Here is a 24916-nt window from a genome sequence, read left to right on the forward strand (position 1 = left end):
AGCAGTGAGACAAGAGCGGAACAGAAGAAAACGTTAGTTTAAAGGAAAATTTCTCCTTTTTCAGGAAGAGAAACCATCAGGGTGGTAGAAAGAGACACATTAGTTTCATGACATTAAGCAGCACACTTCACTTTTCCCATTCTAGGTGCCTTAGGGAAACTCAGAGAAATAGAGGTTTTCAAAAATGGCTCAGGGCTTGTCACTGAGAGTCAGAGAGAAAGGGACAACTGGTCAGTTTTCCAGCTTCCTGCCATAAATCATAGGTTTTATTTTTTATATATTGTTACATCAATCAGATTTCTTTTGAATACTCTACTAGGAAACACAGTTTGAAAACTGCTACAAAAGGATTATTTCTAAAGCCATTTATAGGACTTACATCAGATCATTTTTTCATGGGTGTATTTCCCACATGCCCAAGCCTAAGAAGTAAAGAAAGTGTTCTTTAGGTGCAAAATCACCAAACATTTATTGGTTGTATCCAGTCTTCATTTATATGCATTTCAGTATATTTATAAAATTTTATATCATTTTGTGTTGAGGAATTATTTTCATCTGCTACCAGATTTTTTTGTTTGTTTTTGCATTTTTCAAGTCAATAGCAAATCTTACCTTTCTGGACCCTAAGTTGAATGATTGGAAATGTCTGAAACTTGCTGTATCTATCCCTAGAATTTGGAGACAATAATTTTTATTCTTTCTTACTTGCTAGAAACTGGTCCTAAGCTTAGTAGGTATAATTAATTCATTTATTTGAAGTTAGTGTTAAGATACTCACATATGCTGGTTTTAAAGCTCTTTAACCCAAATAACAGAATTTTTTCATTCTGTAAGTATAAAGATATTCCTATTAAATATAAATATAAGTATAAAGGATGTATATACCATTACATATGTATATATATACTAGTTATGTTTTCTATATCAAGAACTGCAAACCAATGAGACAGTTTCTCAGTGTAATACACCGGGAAAAATGGGTTTCTATATATTTTGAGACACTGAGGGAAATCTAAATCTATGGTCATTACTTATCCTTGTCTTAACATTTTCCCAAGATTTTTATGGATCTCCTTTCCCCTAATCTATGCCTAACTCTCAATATAGCATCACTCTACTGAGTCTGATGTATAGAGTAGACCACAGAAGCTGGAATTCTCTGATTCTGAAGGAGTGCCTTATCTACTCAACACCAAAAAAAAAGAGTAATTTGAATCTTATGTCATTCAGATCCATAAGAACAGCTGATAACAGTTAAGGGGATTTTTTACATGTTATTACTGTGACTCACAGTCAAAAAGAACTACATGATTAATAAATTTGTCTCTTCTGTGGTATACAGAGACCCAGTAGTTCATCATAGCAGGCAGGTCCCATTTGCTAAGACATCAGAGATCACCACAGTGTGTTATATTAGAACTATGGATAGAAAGATATAAGAGCAGAAAAATGTTAGAAGAGCTTCCATCCAAATACCCACAGCCTATAAAATTGAGAAATGAGATCCCTCAATTTGGAGTGAGAATGTCTATATTTTAGGTTTACCTTTGTGTAACTTTGGGCAAGACACTGAACTTGGATATTAAGTTTCCTCATTTTAAAAATAAAGGGCATAGGGTAAGAAATAACTAATAAAATGCTAGTATGCATGGAAAGTAATTAAGTAGAAGGTCCTTGAACAATATTGCAGGAGGAGTTTGGGCCTAGGGTTAGAGCTGAGTATTGACCCCTTAAGAGCCTTTTCAGCTCAAGTAGGCTGATGCTCCAGTTTATGATATTCTAGAACCTGTGGATGGAATTTAGGTTAAGACAACAGTTCTATAACTTATTTTTCTAACTTCTTAGATGCTCCCCAGAGACTTTATGCAATCTGGACTGAAATAGTGACTCAGGACTTGCAGGTACTGGATATCTTAAAAAAGGGGGCAAATCTACATTTTTTTCAGAAAGAAAACTTTTGATATTCAAATATTTATCTTAGGGAAAGCATCAATCAATTAGCTGAGAGAAATTGTATAGACGGTAAAAAAGTGGAATTTTTATCTTTTTAGGTATATATGAAAATCCTGAATTTGCATTATTATAATGAAGTTTAAGTATTGTATTTTAATTACAGCGAAGAATACACATAGATAAGCACACAGCAGAGAAAGCAGTGGAGATTTAGTAAGTATTTGTTACATTTAATCCACGAGTCAACCAATCTAAGGAAAAAGAAAAGAAAAGAGAAGAGAAAGAAAAAAAATCTAACTGGGAACAAAAATGACCCAGTCTGATCATTGAGAAAAATGTAAAGAACTATATGAACCATGCCCAATTATTCCTAATCCCTTGACTTAAACAGAGCCCCTGATTTCTCCTAGCCTCGGCACTTACCAGAACTTCCATCACTGATCTTCTTGGGGGGTTGAAGGGGAGGTGCTCACAAACACTACCCATCAGCTGGGTCCAAAACCCACAAAGCCCAAGACTAGATCAATATTCCCATTGCTCAGTAAGTACCTAACATTGCTGTGCTCCTTTCAATTCAGACAGAAGCAGCTATTCAGTTTCTGGGATCCTTTGACTGCAGATTCTATGCCAAAGATCAGAACCTGAAGGGATAACAGCAGAACAGCGCGACTCTGCCTTGCGATAGAAGCTCTCATATGTGTCAGTAGAGGTAGCCTTCTGCATTCATCAGGTTTCTCAGCTTCTCCAGTCACTATCGTTAGAAGTTTTGGTGACCAACATGGGGTTTGGTATTTAGAAGCATGTACTGTGATCACTGGACTCCTGAGACTAGATCTACTGCCCTAAAGACATTGTCTTGAGGCTAATTAGAAGTCAAGTTTATATGCCAAAAATAGTCTTAGTTGAGGAACCTGGGGAATAGGAGCCATGAGCATAACTTGCCCATGTGTGCACGGGAAGTTGAGACATCTGTGATGGATGCTGAAGGAGAATTGCCACAATTATGGCTGCAATGCAGAGACCAAGTGGAAATTTTTCATTGAACTTTAAGTCAGGAGACTGGCATATTTCTCCAGTGATTCTCAACTTTAATGTTCTAAGAGTCAAAATAGGGCTTAATTACAATTCATCTTCTCAGGTTCTTATCTATAGAAATTCTAATTAGGAACATTGGAATGTTCTTCAAAACCTAATTTTTAACAAGTATCTTAAATCTAGTTGAGTTCTATCATTAAATTACTTGTTATCTCATAAATGTTTTTTACTAGAATGACTAAATATAAAGTTGCCAGTTTCATCCACGCTAACCCCAAATGAAAATAATTCCAATCCCAATCCCAGCATGAATTGTAAAAGCAAACTGACAATCAAATTTTTAAACTCTACATAGAAGAATAAGACAATTTTGAGAAAGGACAAGGAATATAGGGATTCATTCTTCCCACTAATAAATAGTAAGATACCTTAGTAATAAAGCTTTCTATTGAAATGGGAAAAAAATAGAGTACAAAGTGAATAAAGGGGAGCTCAGAAATTGATCTATGTATATTTAGAACTTGGTCTTCGACAGATCTTGCAAGTCAGGAAGAAAACTGATTATTTAGTGAGTAATACTGGGAAAACTGGCTTCCTCTGTGTACTTGGATCACTCAAAGGAGGTGTGGCCTGGTAACAGTGAAACAGCTTCCTGAAGGCTCAGTTACACTACCAGCTGTGTGAGAGAACTGATGTAGCCCCATGTGTCTTCTCAGGGCAGTACATACTCTGAACTAACTAACAATGTATTGTGCCCATTCCCCACTAACAAGAATATGTAAGTCTGAGAATCAACGTGAGAGAAGATAGAAATTATTCTTTCATTAGTACCCCTAGTGACTTATTCACATAATTTTGAGCTTTGTAGGTTAGAGAGGTTATTTCCCAAGGGAGTGTGGCTTCCACCAGGAAACAAATAAAAATAGGAATTGAGACCTGCCCCTGCCACCTTAATATACTTCATTTTTTTTAATGTTCATATACATATATACTTTGTTCTACCATACAACTAATCCGTAGTCAGGAAGAGGCTTATTACACTAGCTAGGGTACCTGGTTCTTTTTTAATGATTGATATAGACTCTTTTTTGTTTTTCTGAAAGTACTTTGCTCCATTTAAGAATTTAAACTGAACATATCGATCTGTAAGTTGTCAATTAATCATTTTAATGAGTATCAGTTATGATGAACACTGTAAATATTTTGATGAATATGTAGATTTTTGAAAAGTACACTTACTCTGTTTTTAGGTTTTTAGCTGCAGAGGTTGCATACCATTTGCTCCCCATCTAAACATACTGACTTTCTTGACAGAGCCAATAGGTTTTTTTTCTCTGTTTAAAAAAATTAATTTAGTTATAATCCTTGATCATAATATGTAATGATTTTAATGTATTATTATGTTAGGTTTCTTAGTATTTTGTTGAGGATTTTTGCATCTATGTTCATCAGGGATATTGATCTGTAGTTTTTCTGTGTTTTGGGTTTCGTATCAGAGTTATATTAGCCTCATGAGTTTAAAAGTATTCCCTCTTCTACTTCTGGAAGAGTTTAAGATCGGTATTAATTCTTTGCACATTTGTTAGAATTCATCCATGAAACCACCTGGTCCTGGGATTTCCTTTCTTGGGAGATTTTTGATTACTTATCAGTCTCTTTATTTCTTACTGGTCTTTAATCCATTTCAATTTTACTTTTGTGTATGGAATTAGACAGTTATCCAGTTTCATTGTCTTGCAATGTATGTAGCTCTCCCCACCACCATTAATTATAGAGGCTGTCTTTTCCCCGTTGTATATTCATGGCTCCTTTAGCATATATTAATTAACCATATATGTATGCATTTATTTCTAGGCTCTCTATTATGTTCCATTGATTCATGGGTCTGTTCCTGTGCCAGTACCATACTGCTTTGACTGCTATAGCTTTGTAGTATACCTTGAAGTCAGTGACTGTAATACCCCCTGCTTTGTTCTTCTTTCTCAGGGTTCAGGGTCTTTTGTGGTTCCATATGTATTTTAGAACAGTTTGTTCTGGTTTGTTGAAAGGTGCTATTGGTATTTTGATAGAGATTGCATTGAATCTGTAAATTACTTTGGGCAGAATGGCCATTTTGACGATATCAATTCTTCCTATCCATAAGCACAGCATAGATTTCCACTTATTTGCATCTTCTTCAGTGTCTTTCATCAGTGTCTTATAGTTTTCAGAGTATAGGTCTTTCACATTCTTGATTAGGTTTATACCTAGGTATTTTATTCTTTTTGATGCATTTGTAAATGGAATAGTTTTCTTGGTTTCTTGTTCCGCTGGTTAGTTATTAGTATATAGGAATACAACAGATTTCTGTATATTGACTTTCTATCCTGCAAATTTGCTGAACTGAGTTATTAGTTCTAATAGTTTTTGGTGGAGTCATTAGGGTTTTCTATATACAGTATCAAGTCATCTGCAAAGAGTGACAGTTTTACTTCTTCTTACTGAACTGAGTTATTAGTTCTAATAGTTTTTGGTGGAGTCATTAGGGTTTTCTATATACAGTATCATGTCATCTGCAAAGAGTGACTGTTTTACTTCTTCTTACCAATGTGGATAACTTTTATCTGTTTTACTTGTCTGATTGCTGTGGCTAGGACTCCCAGGATTACATTGACTGAAAGTGATGAGAGTGGGCATCCTTGTCTTGTTCCTGATTTTAGAAGAAAAGTTTTCAGCTTTTCACCATTGAGTATGAATATGTTAGCTATGGGTTTGTTGTATATAGGTATGTTCCCTCTATACCCATTTTGTTGAGAGTTTTTATCCTGAATGGATGCTGAATTTTGTAAAATGCTTTTTCAGTGTCTATTGAGATGATCATAGGGTTTTTATCCTTCTTTTTGCTAATGTGGTGTATCACATTGATTATGAATATTGTGCCATCCTTGCATCTCTAGGAATAAATCCCAGTTGGTTGTGATGGATGATCCTTTTGATGTATTTTTGAATTTGCTTTGCTAATATTTTGTTGAGGATTTTTGTATCTATGTTCATTAGGGATATTGGTCTGTAATTTTCTTTTTTTTTTTTTTTTGTAGCATCCTTGTCTGTTTGGGTATTTGAGTGATGCTGGCCTCATAGAATGAGTTTGGAAATATTCTCTCTTCTACTTTTTGGAGTCCTTTGAAGGGTGGGTATTAGTTCTTTAAGTGTTTGGTAGAATTCAAGTGTGAAGCTATATGGTCCTGAACTTCTGTTTCTTGGAAGTTTTTTGATTACCAGTTCAATTTCATTACTGGTAACTGATCTGTTCAGATTTTCTATTTCTTCCTTGGTCTGTCTTGGAAGGTTGTACTTTTCTAGGAATTTGCCCATTTCTTCTAGGTTGTCCAGTTTATTGGCATATAGTTTTTTGTAGAATTCTCTAATAATTCTTGCATTTCTGTGGAGTCCACTGCAACCTCTCCTTTTTCATTTCTGATTTTGGTTCTATTTGTCCTTCCTTTTTTTTCTTGATAAGTCTGGCTAGGGGTTTGTCTATTTTGTTTATATTCTCAGAGAGAGAAGCAGCTATTGGTTTCATTGATTTTTTTCCTATTGTTTTATTCTATTTCATTTATTTCTGCTGTGATCTTTAGTATGTCCATCCTTCTACTAACTTTGGGCTTGTTTGTTCTTCTTTTTCTTGGTTTAGTTGTGAGTTTAGATTGTTTATTTGGCATTTTTCTTGTTTCTTGAGATAGGTATACCTCTATTTTTGAGGGATAGTTTCATTGTATGTCAAATTCTAGATTTAAAAAATTGTATATGGATTTCCCTTTTCTTCTGAAAACTCTAATACTTGGTAGTTTTTTTCCCACCATCTATAAGTGGTGCTTTTAAAATTTCTCTTTATCACTTATTTCAGCAATTAAATAATGATCTTACTCAGTATGATTTTCACTGTATATACCCTGCTTTGGATTTATTCCACTTATTGGACTTATGGGTTTATATTTTTCATCAAATTTGAACATATTTCAGCAATTAATTCCTCCAATATTTTTCTACCTATATTAAACTTCATATATTTAAAATACAAAGTTTGATGAGTTTTGATACATGTAGTTCATGTGAAACTACTACAATCAAAATTAACATTTATATAATCCTTTCCTCCCTCTATCTCAGTCCATGGACAATCACTGATGTGCTTTCACACAGTTTAGTTTGTCATTTCCTAGAATTATATATAAATGAAATAATGCAATATTTATTCATTTTGCCTAACTTCTTTCACTCAGTATAATGATTTTGAATTTTATCCATAGTTTATCATGCATCAGTAGTTCCTTTTTATTGCCCAATAAATTGCATTGTCTGATATAACACATTTTGATTTTCTTTCTTTTACTGTTTAAGAAATTCAGGATGCAACATATAAAAATGCTATAATGTATAAATATTTGTGGATATATGATTCATTTGTTTGTGTGGCATAAATTTGGGTGGCAAGGCAAGTCATTTAGTAGGTTTAAACTTTTTAAAAAATTATTGAAATGATATTGATTTCAGATGAGCAACATAGTGATTCCATGGTTATATACATTACTAAATGCTCACCACAATAAGTTTAGTTACCATCTGTCACCATACAAAGATATTACAACATTATTAGTTATATTCCCTATGCTATCCTTCCATCCCTGTGACTAATTTATTTTATGATTCGAAGTTCATACTTTTTTATCTCCTTCACCTGTTTTGTCTGCCCCCCACCATGGTAAAAAACAGTCCATTCTCCATGTTTATGTCAATTTCTGTTTTCTTTGTTCATTTACTTTGTTTTTCAGATTTCACACATGGATGAGCCTAGAAGAGAAAGGTGAGTGTTTAACCCTTTAAGAAATTACCAAAATGTTCGGTCAAGTGGTTGTAATTTTACTTTCCCATCAGTAGCATAAGAATATTCCTGTTGCCCTACATTTTTACTTAATACATGGTGTTATCTGTATTTTGAATAATAGTCCTTCTATGGGGTGTGCAGGGGTGTCTCATCATGGTTTGTATTTGCATGTTACTGGTGGGAGTGGTATTGAACATCTTAATCCACAGTTATTAGCTATGTGTATTTGTGCACATGTGTGTGAATGAGAAAGACAGAAAAATCTAATCCAATATATTGACCATGTTTTATCGGGTCATTGATCTTCTTTTTGACCTGTAAGAGTTCTTTATATATTCTGGAAACAAAAATTCCTTTGTCTAATATGTGTTGCAAATATTTTCTTCCAATCTTTGACTTGTCTTTTCATTTTCTTAGTGTTGTCTTTCTAATAGCAAAAGCTTTTAATTTTGATACTTTGGTAAAATCTAATTTTATCCTTTATTTTTTGTTTTCATTTGTGCTTCTTTGCTCTTTCTAAGATAACTTTGCCTACATTACCAGCACAAATAATTTCTCCTAGACGGTTCACTACTTAAATTTTTGTATTAAGTGTATAACCCATCCTGAATTAATTTCTAATGTGTGGTGCTATGGAAAGGTTGGCATTTATTTCTTTACAATGAGCATTATCTAGCTGTTCTGGTATCATTCATTAAAAAGACTTTTCTTTCTTCACTAAATTATCTTACATCTTGGTTGAAAAGCAACTGATCACATATATGTAGACTGAGACTTTTTGTAGGTCAAGACTGTTTTGCTAAAGCAGTTTGAGTGGCCTAATATCAAGTTTATCCTATTGCTAAGACATTGGTGTTTGAGTTCTTTATTGACTCCCAGGTGTTTTATGATGTTTTACTACTCTAGTTGAAACTCAAAGATCTCCTAATCCTGTGTGAGATCTGAGAAGTGTGTAACTTTTCCTTCTAGGAGTTCGTTGCTCTGTTTTGTATAGTTTCACCTTAATTTTAGGAATCTTAGTATTTAGGTCATTATGCAAAGGTAAACTGATGAATATCTCTGGAACTCTTTCTGCAAATTGTCCCAGCTCTCTGGTATTTTGTTCCCAAAGCATAGGTGTTTTAGTCTTTCAAACTCCAATTTCACTTTCTTCAGCTCAGCGGGACTGTGAGCTGCTCTCCATGGGTTCCTTCTGTAAAATAGGAATAGCATTGTCTGCCCTGATGAGGTTGCCATGGAGATTATATGGGCTGATGAATGGGTAATGATGGCTACCTGCTAGATGTCCAGAAAGCTGCTATTAATATTAGAGTTTCAGTATGAAAATGGGTAGAAAAGAAGGATTCTATTATAGTCCTTCAGCAATCCTCCTCTCTCCTAAATGACCTATGTTAAACAATTGACCTAAGTTAAATAATACAACCTAAGTTAAATGATTCTTGTCCCTAAGTATCTGTGCCTTCCTCCTCAGAACTGCGATCAGCGCTGGAACAGCAAGGCTCTGTTTGTATCAGCCGGTATGCATATCTATCAGTTGAGAACATTATGTTTCTCAAAATTTACATTTAAAATGCAAGAAATCCATGATTTTTTCCCCTTTAAATAGCACAGAAACCCTGAATCCTCCAACAAAAGACATACAGTTGGAAGGGAGAGGCATTTATGGAGCATTTGTGGAATTTGAGACCTAGTGTCCTTGACACCTCATGTGACAATTGTGCTTCCTGTGCTGATGCCGCAGTGCCCTGTGTGCATCCCTGCCTTAGCCCTTAGCCTTCCGTAATTTTCTACTTAGTTCTTCAGCTCCCCTTCTAAACACTAAGCTCTTTTCAGACAGAGGCCAGTAGTTCTCAACCAGAGTAAAAAAAAAATCACCTAAACCAATTGTAAAATATTCCCAGACCCCATCTCAAATACTTCCTCTCCAGACGACCCTGTGTAGAACCCAGCAATGCACCGTGGGAGACTCAGGTGCATGTGGTCCAAAACCACTGTTGTCGCGGACTACGCTACTTTCATCTTTGTGCAGCCCTCCCCACTGAAATGATCACCAGAGTGCCTGAAACAACGTCAGGAGGCCATACATATTGATTAAATTAATGAATTGGTGGATACATTGGTGAATGTTTCCATTGATTAACACATCTAAAGACATGAATCTAGCAGGCAGAGAAATGTGGAAAATATTAGAGTTTGGGCCACCTTAGAACGCAAGCATAACTAAGATGAATACAGCAGGAGAGATATAGAAAAAGTTATCTGGTTTATTCAACCGACAAACTTGAAGGAGAGAGAAGAAACTATATGAAATTTGCAAGGATAACATTTATGCAATCCCTCAAAACAGTTCATCTGTATCAGAATCTATAAGGCTAATGATCAAGGGAGTTACAGCTCATTATGTGATTCAGCAAATGAAACTGTGAGCCAAAATAAATGACCCATGAAAGACACCGTAGTATTTAAAGCTATCCATCTTCCACACAGATCAAGTAGATAATTTATTTGATTCCTTTTTTTTTACAAGTTGTTTAATGCCTACAATCCAAAAAAAATACCTCCCTCCAAGGCCTCAATGCCCTGGAGTGCCCTCTCTCTATAAGACCCAGAGGTTATGCCGGAGCATTTCCATCAGAACTGCCAAGATCAAGGCTGTACCCGGACTTCAGCCCAGCTAGCAAACAGCGTTCTTTCGTCTCTAAGGACTCAGAGGCCCCAAGAGTTCCCTGATCAACTGTAGAAAAAAAAATACTGCCTGATGTTCTTCCAAATTTTGCCTGTTTCTCTCGCTTCATACATTGATGGATGCGGGAGAAAGAAGCCTGGGATCGTGCTAGAACTCTGCCTCTAGAGGTAAGTGCATCCTTTGTATAACAGTTGTAGGACTACCCTGTTCTTTTAGCTGTAGTATCTGTCTATCCACTCTACCAGAGCGCTGGGTACCAAGGAAGGACTCAGGGGTAGAACGACTGGTGTACACCAGGCACAGGTGAAATGAGCTGTGGCATCAGAATCCGGGGGAAACATAGGAGCAAAGGCCACCTGGAGAAGGCAGAGGCCCAGCCGAACCAGGTGCTGCCACCTGAATGTGGAGAAAGAGTAAAGTTAGAGAAGGATGAAGAGTGTGTGAAACAGAAAAAATCCTTAAATTAGGAAATAAGAAGACACTGCCAGCACAGTTCGAGCAAGACAGATGTGTACTCAGTGGGAGGAAAAGCAGGGGTGATGGGCTTAAGGTGGAAGAATTGGGGTGCATAGAAGGGTAGTGCAGACTGCCTCTCTGAGGGTCATACAGAGTAAAGAAGACATGGATCTATTTCCTAAGCCACTGACATATAAGCACACAGTACAAATAAAATATTGAAAATAGGACTCAGATTAATCAGAAGACAGTACTGTGGGTGGAGGAGTTTAGGATATTGAGGATACAGTCTCACCTCTGCACTTAGCTACCCAACCTAGATGTTTACGTTTTACTTCTCTGGGCCTCAGTTTCTTCATTTGTAATGTGGGGAAGCTAGACTAGATAGTAACAGATAACATTTACTGAATACTTACTATGAGTCAGGGATTTAATTCTGGGCATCTGGTACCCATAAGAAATGTTCGGTCTCTGCTGTCATTACTGCCATGTCAGATGAAAACCCAGGCACAAAGAAGTGATTTGCACGAAGCCATAAAACTGGTCAGTGGTCGAGCCACGGTCCCAACCAAGGCAGTCTAGCTCCGGAAGCTACATCCTTCCCAGACTCACTGTGCTTCCGTTCCAACAAACGATCCCAGAGCAAACTGACCGAGAAGTAAATGCTCACAATAACCAAAGTTTCAGGCCTGCTCAGAGAAGTCTTCCAGGGGACAAATATTAATCTGGGGTTTTGTAGGAGGGATAAATATTGTGAGGTATAAGGAACCTCAGGAAAGGAAATTGAGTGTTACTTGTAAAGAAAGAGAGACAGAAATTAGTGATATTGATGGCTCTGGACCAGCCAGGTTATCTTACAGTGCAGGGGTGGAAATGCCATCTAATGCTTAGGACTAAACATCCGAGGTAGCGATTAAGACAGGGAACTCCAGAAATAATGCCATGAAAAAAGACTGCGAGAACCAAGAATGTTAGGGAGCAAAATAAGACCCATAAAGGGAGATGATAATTTATTGTAATAACTAAAGGGCTGCCATTTATTTAAAAGATAATAATAAAACTTGTGAGTATCTGCAAAAGACAAATCAAGAACCACAGGTGGATGTTTCAAGGAAGCATCATTCGTCTTAGAATAAGAAGGTTCTAGCTAATGAAGTCAACTCGCAAGAAAGCAGCTTACTTTATGAGGCAGGGGGGCTTTTTATAGCTGGACCTTGACTATGGGGAGAAGACAATATTTCCCAGATTTATACAAAAAGGTTCACAGAATTCGGTATAGACTGAGTAAGAAGATTCCTGAGATTTCTTCTAATATAGAGATTGGTTGTCTAAGACTAGTATGAAGCTTTTAGCATTATGCGGTCTTGGGATCAAACTATATCTTTCCACAGGTAAGAGTTCTGAGAACATTGTGGAAACAAGAGACTGAGGCAGAGGCCAAAGGAATGGAGGTGCTGGCTTGAGCCTTGTCATATTCTAAGCGTTATTTGTACTTTAATTAAGTTCTTCATCACAAATTCCCATGCACCCATCCCAAAGGCTTCCCACTGGTCATGGGTAAATAGAGCTCAACACTTTTAAATGTGTGAAAAAGCTTCTTCACATCTGCACAAGCAGAATTTGAGTCAAGTATCTGAGGGTCTGGATAGATCACTTTTCATTGGTTTTGTTTTTTTCTGAATCAGGTTTTCATAAGATGGTTTTGCAAATAAGTGATTGCTAGGACTGTCACTCTCATGTGGGTTAAGCAAATGGTCTAATCCTCTTGCGTTTCATTTCCTTCTTCCATAAAGTGACAGGATTACATGAGATGAGCTCTAAATCACTGCCTTGATTTAACACACTATGTACAAACCTTCTATGCAAATAAGAATACAAACAATAGAGCCAAGTTACAAAAATAAAGATAAGTTTCTTCAGTTATCTTTAAACTAGGGTATTACTTATGCCACTATCCACGACTGGGGTATTCATTCACGCCTCCTGCTTTACCCCCTCCCCTGATTAGTGGGATTAATTTGTTACTCTATTTTTGTTTGTTTATCATCAGATTATCAGCATTGTACAGAAACACAAATATGGTTTTTTTTGGGGGGGGGGGCCTTCCACTCTTGTCAGATTCTTTCTGTCCTCGCTTTCAAAACATCTGCATCTCATTCCCACTGACCAATGAAGAGACAGAACCAGAGCATGATTGCTGAGTTCATCCTCGTAGGCTTCTCCACCCTGGGGGATCTGCAGATCCTTCTCTTCTTTATCTTCCTGCTGGTCTACTTGACCACTCTGATGGCCAATAGCACCATCATGACTGTCATTCGTCTGGATAGGGCTCTGCACACCCCTATGTACTTCTTTCTCTTCGTGCTCTCCTGCTCTGAAACCTGCTACACCTTGGTCATTGTACCAAAAATGCTGAGCAACCTGCTTTCCACAAGTCCGAGTATTTCTCTCTCTGGGTGTGCCGCTCAGCTCTATTTCTTTGTGGGCTTGGCTTGCACCAACTGTTTCCTAATTGCTGTGATGGGTTATGACCGCTACGTTGCCATCTGCAACCCTCTCAACTACACACTCATCGTCAGCCGAGCCACCTGCCTGCAGCTGGTGCTGGCTGCCAGCTCCTGTGGTTTCCTAATCTCTGTGGTTGTCAACGTCCTGGTGTTCAGTGTACCCTTCTGCGCCTCCAATCGGATCAACCACTTTTTCTGCGACATTTCCGCTGTCATAAAACTGGGCTGCACAGACACCAGCCTGAAGGAGATGGTTATTTTCTTCCTCAGCATTCTGGTATTGCTGTTTCCCTTGGTGTTGATCTTCATCTCCTATGTCTTCATCGTTTCCACCATCCTCAAGATCTCCTCAGCGGAGGGACAGCGCAAGGCCTTCTCCACCTGTGCCTCCCACCTCACAGTGGTCATTGTCCACTACGGCTGCGCCTCCTTCATCTACTTGAGGCCCACATCCCTGTACTCCTCAGATAAAGACCAGCTTGTGTCAGTGACCTATACTGTGATAACCCCATTACTCAACCCCCTCGTCTACACTCTGAGAAATAAAGAAGTGAGGATGGCTTTGAGAAAGGTCCTCAGTAAATACTCATTTCCAAAAACTGTGTAAGTGAGTTGATCAGTCAGGAAAGTAATCTTCATGAAAGTGACCTCGAGAGTGCTTCAGTTCTATAAATAAGTCTATTCATTTTCTGCCAAAAAGAAAAAAAATAAGGACTTCAAGTTAACTTGATTCTTTTAATTGGAAAGCCCTTTTTTGTGTTTAGCCTATATCCACTGTAGAGGTTACATCAGCTGGTCTCCAGAACGTTCTCTGAATGTGGAAAGTTTCAAGAACTCAAGCCATGCTAGGTTCCTGTACTGAAAACGTCTGTTTTCTCAGATCAGCACCACAGCTGGTGCGTCATCTTTCTGAGCATGCCCAGTTTGTTCATGTTCTTCCTACCCTGGAGGAAACAGTACAGAATGCTATATAAGTCTCTGACTGCTTCTCTATCTATTTGAGGTTTAAAAAGAAATTTTTACAATAAATAAATTATTTACAGACAAGAAGAATACGAATTCACTTAAGGATAAATGAAGAAGCAATTAAAGTTCTAAGAAGTTGATGGTAAAGTAAAAAACACAGACTTTGGAGGCACAGAGACCTGGGTTTGAATCTTGATTTGGATCATTTTCCAGCTAAAGGCCACGGGTCAGCCTTAACCTGGGTTACGGTCAGTTATCCCTTATGTAACATGAGACCCTGAATCCCTCCTAAGAGGGGCATTGTTAAGAACTAAATAAATTTAATAGATGTAAAGCAATTCCAACTTACCTGATAGAAGGCATTAAAAAAACTATTCGTTCCCTTTCATCCTTCCATTACCTTTATTCTGTCTATAAACTAGGATTCTACTAATATCAGATACAATGTGAAAGTACGCTGGCCATTGAAGGGTTCTGTTGATGCATCTGCTGCTATGTGCAAAGCCCTAAGCCAGGAGTTGCAGGCAGCATAAAGAACAGTCCCCTCTTTCTTTCACATCTCACTATAATAAATAACCAAATTTCAGTCACCTACATAGGTGTATCATATATATTTGGCTGAGTTTACTGCAGGTTTTGTTAAAGGTGTGTTTCAATAAAAAGCTAAATTTCATATGGTACTAATTTCATGAATTTTCATTTCTCCCCTTTTTCCTTGGATAACATGTAGTTGAGGAGCTCTTTGCTGGGACAGAGTAGGAATCACATAACCTAGATTTAAAAGCAAGTTTCCTCACATAATAGCTGTGTGAGGAAGTACCAATAACTTTAACTCTAGGACTAGGGAATTATTAAAAGAAGGTTGTCAGATGGATTGAATTAGGAAATGCCTTACGGTATATCTAGCACTTTGCTTTGAAACATAGAATATGCATCTGACAAGTTTTAAGGCTTAATATTATGGTCATTATACATAATCTTCAGGGATAAAAGAGGAGATCAGAGTGCAGAAGAAAAGGAGAAAGAAAAGCAGGGCTTGGAAGAACAGAGGGAAAAAAACAGGAAAAAAGAGGAATAAAAGCGTGAAAGCAAGCTTAGTAGAATTTATGCCAACAGTGATTTTTTTTGAATATCTAGAGTTTTTTTTTTTCATGCTACACCCAGGGGTTTGGCAATGAGGGCCCCAGGGGCAAGGTTAGTTCGCTAATTTCTCCCTTGTTCGTCAGAATACAATGTCCAAAACAGCCTCAAGACAGTCCTTTGAGTATGATGGCTGAATGGGAACATGCACATTTATGTTACACATCTTCCTGATTCAGAGGTTTAAGCTTTCTTTGTCGAGATAAACGGCCACTACTCCCTGGGAAGAAGAGCTCGTTAGTTCTGGTATCCCTTCCAGAAAAGACTGGAAAATTGAGCTGAGGAGACTGACAGGTAACTTTCATTTTCATTGTCTGTGGCCACAGAATTTCCCAAACACCACTTTTCCCCAACCGCTCTTATTCAGCACACACACACACACACACACACACACACACACACACACACACACACACACACTGTCTGTATAAAATGTACTTCCTTTTGATCTACGTGAGATATAAACCCTCTTCTTTCTGTTTGCTACAGATATGAAATTGTTCATAAATCTGTCTTAGATCCTCACTCCTTAGATGCATTGCCACTCTTTTCAGAGACTAACACAGACTAACACTGAATTTATATTTTGGGACAACCATGGTAGAGATGGTGATATCGGTGAAGATATATACCTGGCTCACATGAGGCTTTCAAAAGTCTTTGTTTAAATTTAAAAAGGATGGCAAAAAGTAGGTCATTGAGATCTCATAATTTATATGTTGATATCAATGATCACAAAACTGAATGGATATCTTTTTCTGGATCTTCAGTGGTTCTTTTAATATTGATTTACAAAAAACTGATTAAAGACTTATTCTATGTTTGCAACCCAGAATGGGTTTTCGACTTTCCTTAATTTATCTAAGGCGTCTATCCCTCAATAGGACAGCAAGAATAACTGAAGCAGAGAGAGAGGTAAAAAAACACTGTAGACAGAAAAGGAGAATTGCAATGTAGTGTGATGAGTAATTACTGGGGATGTAATGACTGTATATGTGTAAGGATCTAACTCAGTGTTGGAGAAACAAAAAAAGACTTTGTGGAATAAGTAATATTTAAATTGAGATCTGAAAAACAAAGGTAGTGAAGTGTGGTAAAGAGAGTTTCGAGCAGGTGTACAGACTGAGAGAAAGAATGCATAGCTTAGATGAGTAAATCTAAGTGTTCCGTGTGCTTGGAAACTGGCCTCCAGGGTGACAGACAGAAGTTGACAAAGCTAAGGCGAAAACATAATTGCATTAGGAAATGCTTCATGGGTTAAATTAAGGCAGCCAGACTGAATCCAATTATCTGAACAAATAGGGTTCATCCAAGGGTTGCTCGGTCTGACATTTTTCACATTTCAAAATTCCTATAGTTATGGAAAAGAGGATAGATAGATTGATAGCTTTGTTGAGTAAATTACATAGATGATAGATGATTGCTAGACAGATGGCAGAGAGAATGAACAGATGGGGTACATACAGGATATAAACTATATATTTTTTCTGCATCTATCAAGACAAACATACACATGTTGTAAGAATAGAAATAGGTTAGCATAAGCATAGCCATCTTAAAGGCCTAGAAGCCATTTTCTGAGTATGTGACTTAGAAAGAAAAACTGGAACTGGGTAAGGCCTTGAAAAACAAGTTAATCACGAGCACCGGGTGGTGGGCAGCTGTGACCCTTGGTCAGCTAACCTTGGTCAGTAAATCTTACATACCAAGCTTATCGTGCAGAACCTCCCTAACCATTGAGGAGTAGTCTTACCCTGCCCTTGCTTAACCCCAGGATATATGTCTTGCAAGAATAATGTATAGTTATAGAAAATTGCTATGAGTTAAGTGCTTTGAAATTGCTATATAAACCCTTGGCTCTGAGTGCTCGGGGTCCTTGTTGAGACCCGCTGCGTCGGGCTGACTTGGACCCCAGCTAGCTGGCTGAATAAAGACTTTGCTTGAATTTACATCTCTATGCCTGTGTAGTTTGTTCTCTGGGGAAGCCTCGGAAGCCTGGACCCTAACAATGTATATTTTTAAATATATGACATACGTATTTAAAATGTTTGTCTTGGTATGTGAGATAGAGCAGAGAAATGGGACAAGGGTCATGCCCTTGTAAAATTTAAGTAGCCTGCAAAAAAGGCCCAGCTTATTCTTTAATTCAATCTCTGTGCTATTCTTCCTCTTCTTCCAGCTCCTTAATCATTTAAGTAACTTTGTAAACAGGATGAGACACAGGCCTCCAATGTGTGAATGAACCTATGAGGGTAAAGAATGCCGAGATCCGGATCAACAGTCACCTAAATAACCCTATTCTTGAGGCAAAACTTCAAAGGAATATATTAATCATCTGTATATATCCTGCTTTATGCTGGTCCTTACTCAAAAGGCCCTATAAAACCCCAGACCCTAAGCCCTTAAGCACCTCCTCTGTGAGGCTTCCCACACTCCCATCTGCGTGTGTACTGATTTATCAAATCAACTCCTTGCTGCATGAGCCGAATGCATTTGTCTCTGGACTCTTTTTCATGATAAAGACAACTCGCTGACCTCCACCTCCACTGGTAAAAGTCTTTGTCACTGTGCTATTTCATTCAGCATTCTAGTCTTAACACAATCCTTTTGTCTCTCCCTGTTTTATTTCAGACCAGCAGGGAAGTGGAAGTCCTCAGAACATAAACTCACTTCATCCAGTGCTCTGTGGCTCACCCAAATTCTGGGGCAGTAGGGATATAAAATTCCCACACAGTACAGATCAAGTGGACGTTGGATGCCAGGTGACCCTGGCTTTACGAGTTGGCAAGGGGCTTGCCTTACGCTGAGCAACAGTTCAATGAACTTTCCTTTGCGCCCTTTGTTCTTTCCTGCTCTCTAGTGTCTGCACGGCTGCTGACATCTGCTTCTACTCTCGCTTTAATGAATTCCTTTCTTGCTGGCACTTGTTCGACTTGACTGAGAAATCCTTTCTGATCTGAGTCAAGAACCCTCCCCAGTCCGGGTTGAGGTCCCACCTAGTGCTCAGGGAAAGCTGCCTGGCAACAGAGATGTAGAAAAAAATTATAACATTTAACATGTAATTATAAATTTAAAAACATAAAATTAAAAGTAGATTTTCTTAATCTGATAACATATCTTTCAAAACTTAAAGCAAATGTCACACTTGATGAAATAAGGTGAAATTTCCCTTTGATATTAGGAATGAGATAACAATGCCCAATATCTCTACTCAATTTAATACTCTTCTAGAGGCCTGTCCTACTATATGGAAAACAAATAAAATAAAAGTATTTTGAAAGGAAGAAATTAAACTCTGGTCACTGAAAAATATTATTAAGAACATAGAAACTATATAAGAATATACAGGTAAAGATAAAATTAATAAATGAAATGTATTTACAAGGTTACCTGATACAAAGTCATTAATACAAAAATAAATTTTATTTCTGTGAATCAACAGAAAATAAAACTCTATGTCTAGGAATACGGAATCTAGAAGTGCAGGAAAAAATAAGAATGAAAGAAAGAAATGCTAAACTAATCTTAAAATGCGAGTCTAAAGAACTTACATTTCCAACGACCAAACTTTAAAGAAAGTTACAGTAAAAAAGATATAATGTTGGTGCAGGAATACATGCCATGAACAATGGAACAGAAAAGTTAATTCAGAAATAAGTCACTGTATGTATACTCATGTGCTTATGACAATGGTAACACTGAAGTTCAAGTTCATCCTCAAATAGCTGGAATGAAAGATGATATTTACAAAAAATAGTGCAGCATCAAATGGATATCCACAAGAGAAAAACATGAATCTTTATCTCATACCATATACAGAATCAGTTCCATATGGATATTAGAGCTAAATGTTTAAGGTCAAGCAATTAACATTCTAGAATATTTAAAAATAAATTTATGATCTTGCGGAGGCAAAAGTTGCTCAAATAGCACACAAAAGCATTACTCACAAAGAAGATCAATAAATTATACTTCATTAAAATTAAGAAGCTGTTCATCAAAAGGCACCTTCATAGAGTGAAAATGTAATTTTCAGAGTCAGATATTTCAAGTACACATAAGCAGTGAAGTACTGATATCCATAATGTTCACAATATTTCTGTGAATCAATTTTAGAAAAAGATGTTCCCCTTTTTTAGTGGGCAAAATATTGAACAATACTTTCGAAAAAGAGAAAATCCAACTGGCTGTTTAACTTGTGAAAAGGCACTCAATCTCATTGGTATCACAAAAATGCAAGTCCACTTGCACACCCATCCGAGAAAGCCTGCTCAGGTGGAAGAAGCTAGAGGACGTGGAAGGAGACCCACTGAGGAAAGGAGAACATATTTGGCTCACCCACTGTTGCAAATATGGAGCCACTGGAACTCTCTCATACAGTTTCAACAGGAGTACAAATTGGCACAACCACTTTGAAAACTATTTGGCCAATTCTAGCATGATGGAACACATGCATACTTTCATTTAATATTTGCTGTGCAACAAAGCACCCCAAAGCATAATGAGGTAAAAGTCTTGCTTGTCTTTTTATGACCGGCTTATTCACTTCGCATAAAGAGAATTGTTTAATGGTCAGAATTTCAGATCGGCAAGATGCAAAGTTCGAGAGACCCATTTCACAATAAGAATATACTCAACATTACCAAACTATTTACTTAAAAATGGCTAAAATGGTAAACTTAATACGTGGTTTTAGAACAACCTTTTTTCTCTTTTTTTCTTTTCTTGCTGTGTATCTGCAGGCTGACTTGGGGTTGGCTGATCCAAGCTGAGCTTGGCTTGATGACTTTGCTTCAAGCTGCATGTGCGTCTGGTCTGGCCCCTTCGGGTAGGTTGGGCTCAGATCTAAGCTGACTATATTAAGTTTAGAGCCCAGTTTAAAAGGGCAGAAGCTACTTAGAGAGGGCTTGTCTCGTGGTGATTACAGAAAACCTGCAAGGCTTCTCCAAGGCAAGAAACTGGCTGGCAATCACTTCCATTCACATTTCACTGGCTAACACAAAGCCCATTAACTAGTCTGAAGTTTTGGGGTGGGGAATTATACTCTGAATTACAGTGACAGCAACTGCCAAGTCACACCACAGAGGAACTAGGAAGGATAAAGAGCTGTGGCTAAAACTTCAGTCGGCCTTAGTAAGCTGTGACAGCTGTGACCCAGCAATTCATTGGGAAGTGTAGATTAGAGAGAAAGAATCAGGTGTTACCAAGGGGTATGTGCAAGCATGTTCTTAGCACACTTTCATTAGAGCCCAGACCATCAACAGAAGAATCAAATCAATTGAACTGCATTCGTATGTTATACTATTACAGAGGGGTGAAAATGTCCTATGACAACTAACATCACGGGTAAATCTCGCAAATCTCATTTGAGTGAAAGAAGCCAAAACAAGCACAATATATACTCTGTAATTCCATTTGTAGATTTTTGAAGCTGGCAAAGTCAATATGTGGTGGTAGAAGTTACAAAAAGGGGTCCTCAGGCAGGGAAGTGGGCGACATTCTACTTCTAAATCCGGTGCATGGATACATGAGTGGATCACTTTGTGAATTCAGGTGAACACTCCAAGTTGTGCATTTTTGTGTATGTACATTTAATAAAATGCACTTACAATTTAGGAAACAATCAAGTTGAGAAGACATGAGCAATGAATAGTAGACAGTTCAGAATCTATGCACATAAATTATCCAATATTTTAATACAATACTATTGTTTCTTAATTGTTTCATACTCCATGAATATATTAAAACTCATGAGGACAAGAACTGAACTTCATTATTCTTTACATCCCCTGAACATCTAAAGAATATAAGCCATGCAGTAATTACTCAGAAAATATATTTTAATAAAATTTGTGACTGGTCTATGTATAGAAAAATTCTTTTCAATAAACAATGGGTTTGATTTCCTTTTTTGTACTCTGTTTCCATGTATCAGTTACTTCCTATTATGAGAAATGAACCTATACGAATACCCACTGGTATGCAATCATTGGGCATTTCTCGCTGTTCTTGTTCACAACCTGCCCTCTACCTGCAAATACACTGCTTGGGAGTCTGCTTGGGGGCTATTTTGGCCACGGCCCAAAGGCAACACAGATCTGACACTTAGAATTAACTACCTTTCTCCCCTCCCCTCCTTCATAACTATCCCCATTTTCAGGCTGAGGGGTATCTTCCTAATGGCACAGGGGAAGGATTTAGAGGGTGAGGAAGAACTGAGGACAGGAGAACATATTTGCCTCTTGGACCCTGTTAGGGAGATGCCTGCAGAGCAAGAAAAGGAAATAAATTTCTGAAATTCAGACTGGCCGAGGGAAGACGCAACAAAGATACCGAAGCATTCTGAGGATAACTGAGAAGGAGCTACTGAGAAGAGAAGGGAAAGACTGTGGGAAACGGGGTGTTTTTGTGCTTCAGGTGCACTTTGGAGCAAGATAACAGAAACTGAAGTAAAAATGTCCAGGGCTCAGAGAGCTACAACTCTTGTCCGTTGTATGGGAAGTAAAAGGACTTGAGTAAGTGGGTTGAAATGTTTTGTTTTGTCATCCCAACATCCCAGGGGCCTTGAAGAGGTTGTAGAGGGGGAACTGCAGCAGGAAAAGGTCTGGACAATCTTAATCCAGACCAGTAATCAATATAAACTAGAGATCTGGGTAGGCTGAGATGAGAAAAATAAACCTATGTTCTTCATTTAAGCCGTAAATCTCATGTTTTAAGGTGTGATGCAGTCACACTGTTTTATAGACCTTTTTCCATTTGGCTTAGTTATCCAATAATTATTTATGGCTTCATTAATCTGATTAGTACTTCCACATTGGGAATCACATCCCTCACATACTTTACATCTGTGAACAACACGACTCTTAATTATTCATGCTGTCTTTTGAATTAGCTAGGATGAACTTTGGTGTTTAATATTCAGGCTAAATTTATTACATTTTATTTGGCTTCAAGGTATGCATATCTATGTAATGACACCTCCCAAATTCACCTTATTAATAGATCATTACTTTCTCTTTGTTCTAGTTTCTTATATATTACTCGGTAGAGTTATGCTTGCCTCAATAATACATATTTAAGTCATCTCAAATCCAAACTGCAATTGATGAGGTCTTACAATTTAAGATTCTTCGGATTGCAAACAAAAGATAATCTGATTCAAATTGGCATTAGCAAAAAATAAATCTGGGCCCATGTCAGTGGAAAAGTGGAGCGGTGCCGTGGTTTCAGGCGCAGGCCGCTGCAGAGCTCAGAGCCATCTGGATGCGTCTCGGAGCTCTGCCTCTTAAATCTCTGCCAATTTTTAGTCTAAACGCAGCAGTTTCTGACACTGTAAGCTCACAAAATCCAGTCCAGAGGAAGAGAGAATTCATTTCTTCAGATGTGCAAACAGAAGTTGGGAGACTGAATCTTGTTGTTCCTGATTGCCCGCACTTGGATCACGTGCCCACACTTGGATCATGTGCCCGCACTTGGATCACGTGCCCACACTTGGATCACGTGCCCGCACTTGGATCACGTGCCCGCACTTGGATCACGTGCCCACACTTGGATCACGTGCCCACACTTGGATCACGTGCCCACACTTGGATCACGTGCCCACACTCGGATCACGTGCCCACACTTGGATCACGTGCCCGTCCTGAACCAAACTTCAGCCAAGAGAATTCAATATTCAGACCATCTTGGTATGCGCTACCTGCCCCCCTCCCCGGAACTCTAGGGCGAGGCAATTGGATGAGAGTGCGGGCAAAACAAACAACAATAAAATTGGGATATTATTATTGTCAGTAGTGGAGTGGTCATGTGTATATCTTCTTTGGAGAAATGTCTGTTCAGGTACTTTACCCTTTTTAATCAAGTTTTTTTTTATTTTTGCTATTAAGTTGTATAAGTTTCTTATATATTTTTTATATGAATCCCTTACGCAGTGCATTGTTTGCAAAATTTTTGTCCTATTCCACAGATTGCCTTTTCATTTGTTGATTGCATCTTTGCTGTACAGGGCTTTTTAGTTTGATATAATTCCACCTGCTGATTTTTGCTTTTGATGTCACATTCAAAAAATCATTGTCAAGATCAATGTCAAGAAGCTTTTTCCCTATGTTTCCTTCAAGGAGTTTTATAGTTTCAGACCTTACATCTAAGTGTTTGATCTATTTTGAGCTGATCTTGTGGATGATATAATGGTCAATTTCTTTCTACATGGTAAGTATGTAGATAGATCATTCAAACATTTAATCATCTTTGTAATTCTGCAATTTTGCATGCGGGTATCCAGTTTTTCCAAACACTGTTTATTGAAGAAACTGACCTTTCCCCATTTTCAAGACGTACAAATAGCCAACAGGTGTGTGAAAAAGTGTTCAACAATGCTATTCATTAGATAAGTGCAAATTCAGACCATAATGAGATGTCACCTCACACCTATCTGAATGGGCTATTAGCCAAAAGACAAAAGAGGAGGGTTGGTGAGGATGTGGAGAAATCTGGTACACTGTTGGTGGGAATGTGAACGAATACAGCCATTGTGGAAAACAGTATGGCGTCTCCTCTTAAAAACTAAAAAAAAAACAACCATAGGAGTTAGATATTTATCCAAAGAAACTGAAGTCAGGATCTCAAAGAGATACCTGCAATCCTGTGTCTACTGTAGCACTCCTCACAATAATCAAGATACAAAAACAAAGGTTCATAGCAAAGGATGGTTGAATAAAGAAAATGTGGTGTGTACATACAATGGGATATTATTCAGCCTTTTAAGAAAGGGACATTCTTTCATTTGCAGCAACAGGGATGAACCTGGAGAACATTATGCGAAGGGAAATAAGCCAGAAACACAAAGACAAATACTGTATGACCTCCTTTTGAGTGGGTTCTAAAATAGTCAAACTCATAGAAGCAGAGAGGAGAATGGTGGTAGCCAGGGGCTGGGGGAACAGTAAATGAGGAGATGTTGGTCAAAGGGTACAAAATTTCAGTTATGCCAGGTAAGTTCTGTATCTACTATACAGCATAGTACCTACACCTAACGATATTATATACTTAAAATTTGCTAATAGGATAGCTCTTATGTTAAGTGTTCTCACCACAAAACAATAATAATAATAATACATAAAGATGGCGGGAGGAAACGTTGGGAGGTGGTGGAGAGGCCTATGGCCTCTGTGGTGGTGATAGTTTCATGGGTGTACATATATCCCCAACTCATCCAGTTGCAGACATCCAGTATGTACATCTTGGTAAGTGTCAATAACCTTAATCAACTGGTTCTAAAGAGTAGTGTGAGTGAATGATGGATGTCAATCA

The 24916-nt window shown here is 37.8% G+C and overlaps 1 protein-coding gene across 1 annotated transcript; it reads left to right on the plus strand.

Moving 5' to 3' along the window:
* Positions 1-13163: 13163 nt before the first annotated feature.
* Positions 13164-14108, plus strand: LOC108399860 (olfactory receptor 10T2-like). Its single transcript, XM_017664874.3, has one exon. The coding sequence runs from the start codon at positions 13164-13166 to the stop codon at positions 14106-14108; it is 945 nt and encodes a 314-aa protein (XP_017520363.2).
* The last annotated feature ends 10808 nt before the right edge of the window (positions 14109-24916 follow it).

This window comes from Manis javanica, chromosome 14 (genome assembly GCF_040802235.1).
Source record: "Manis javanica isolate MJ-LG chromosome 14, MJ_LKY, whole genome shotgun sequence".
NCBI lineage: Eukaryota > Metazoa > Chordata > Mammalia > Pholidota > Manidae > Manis > Manis javanica.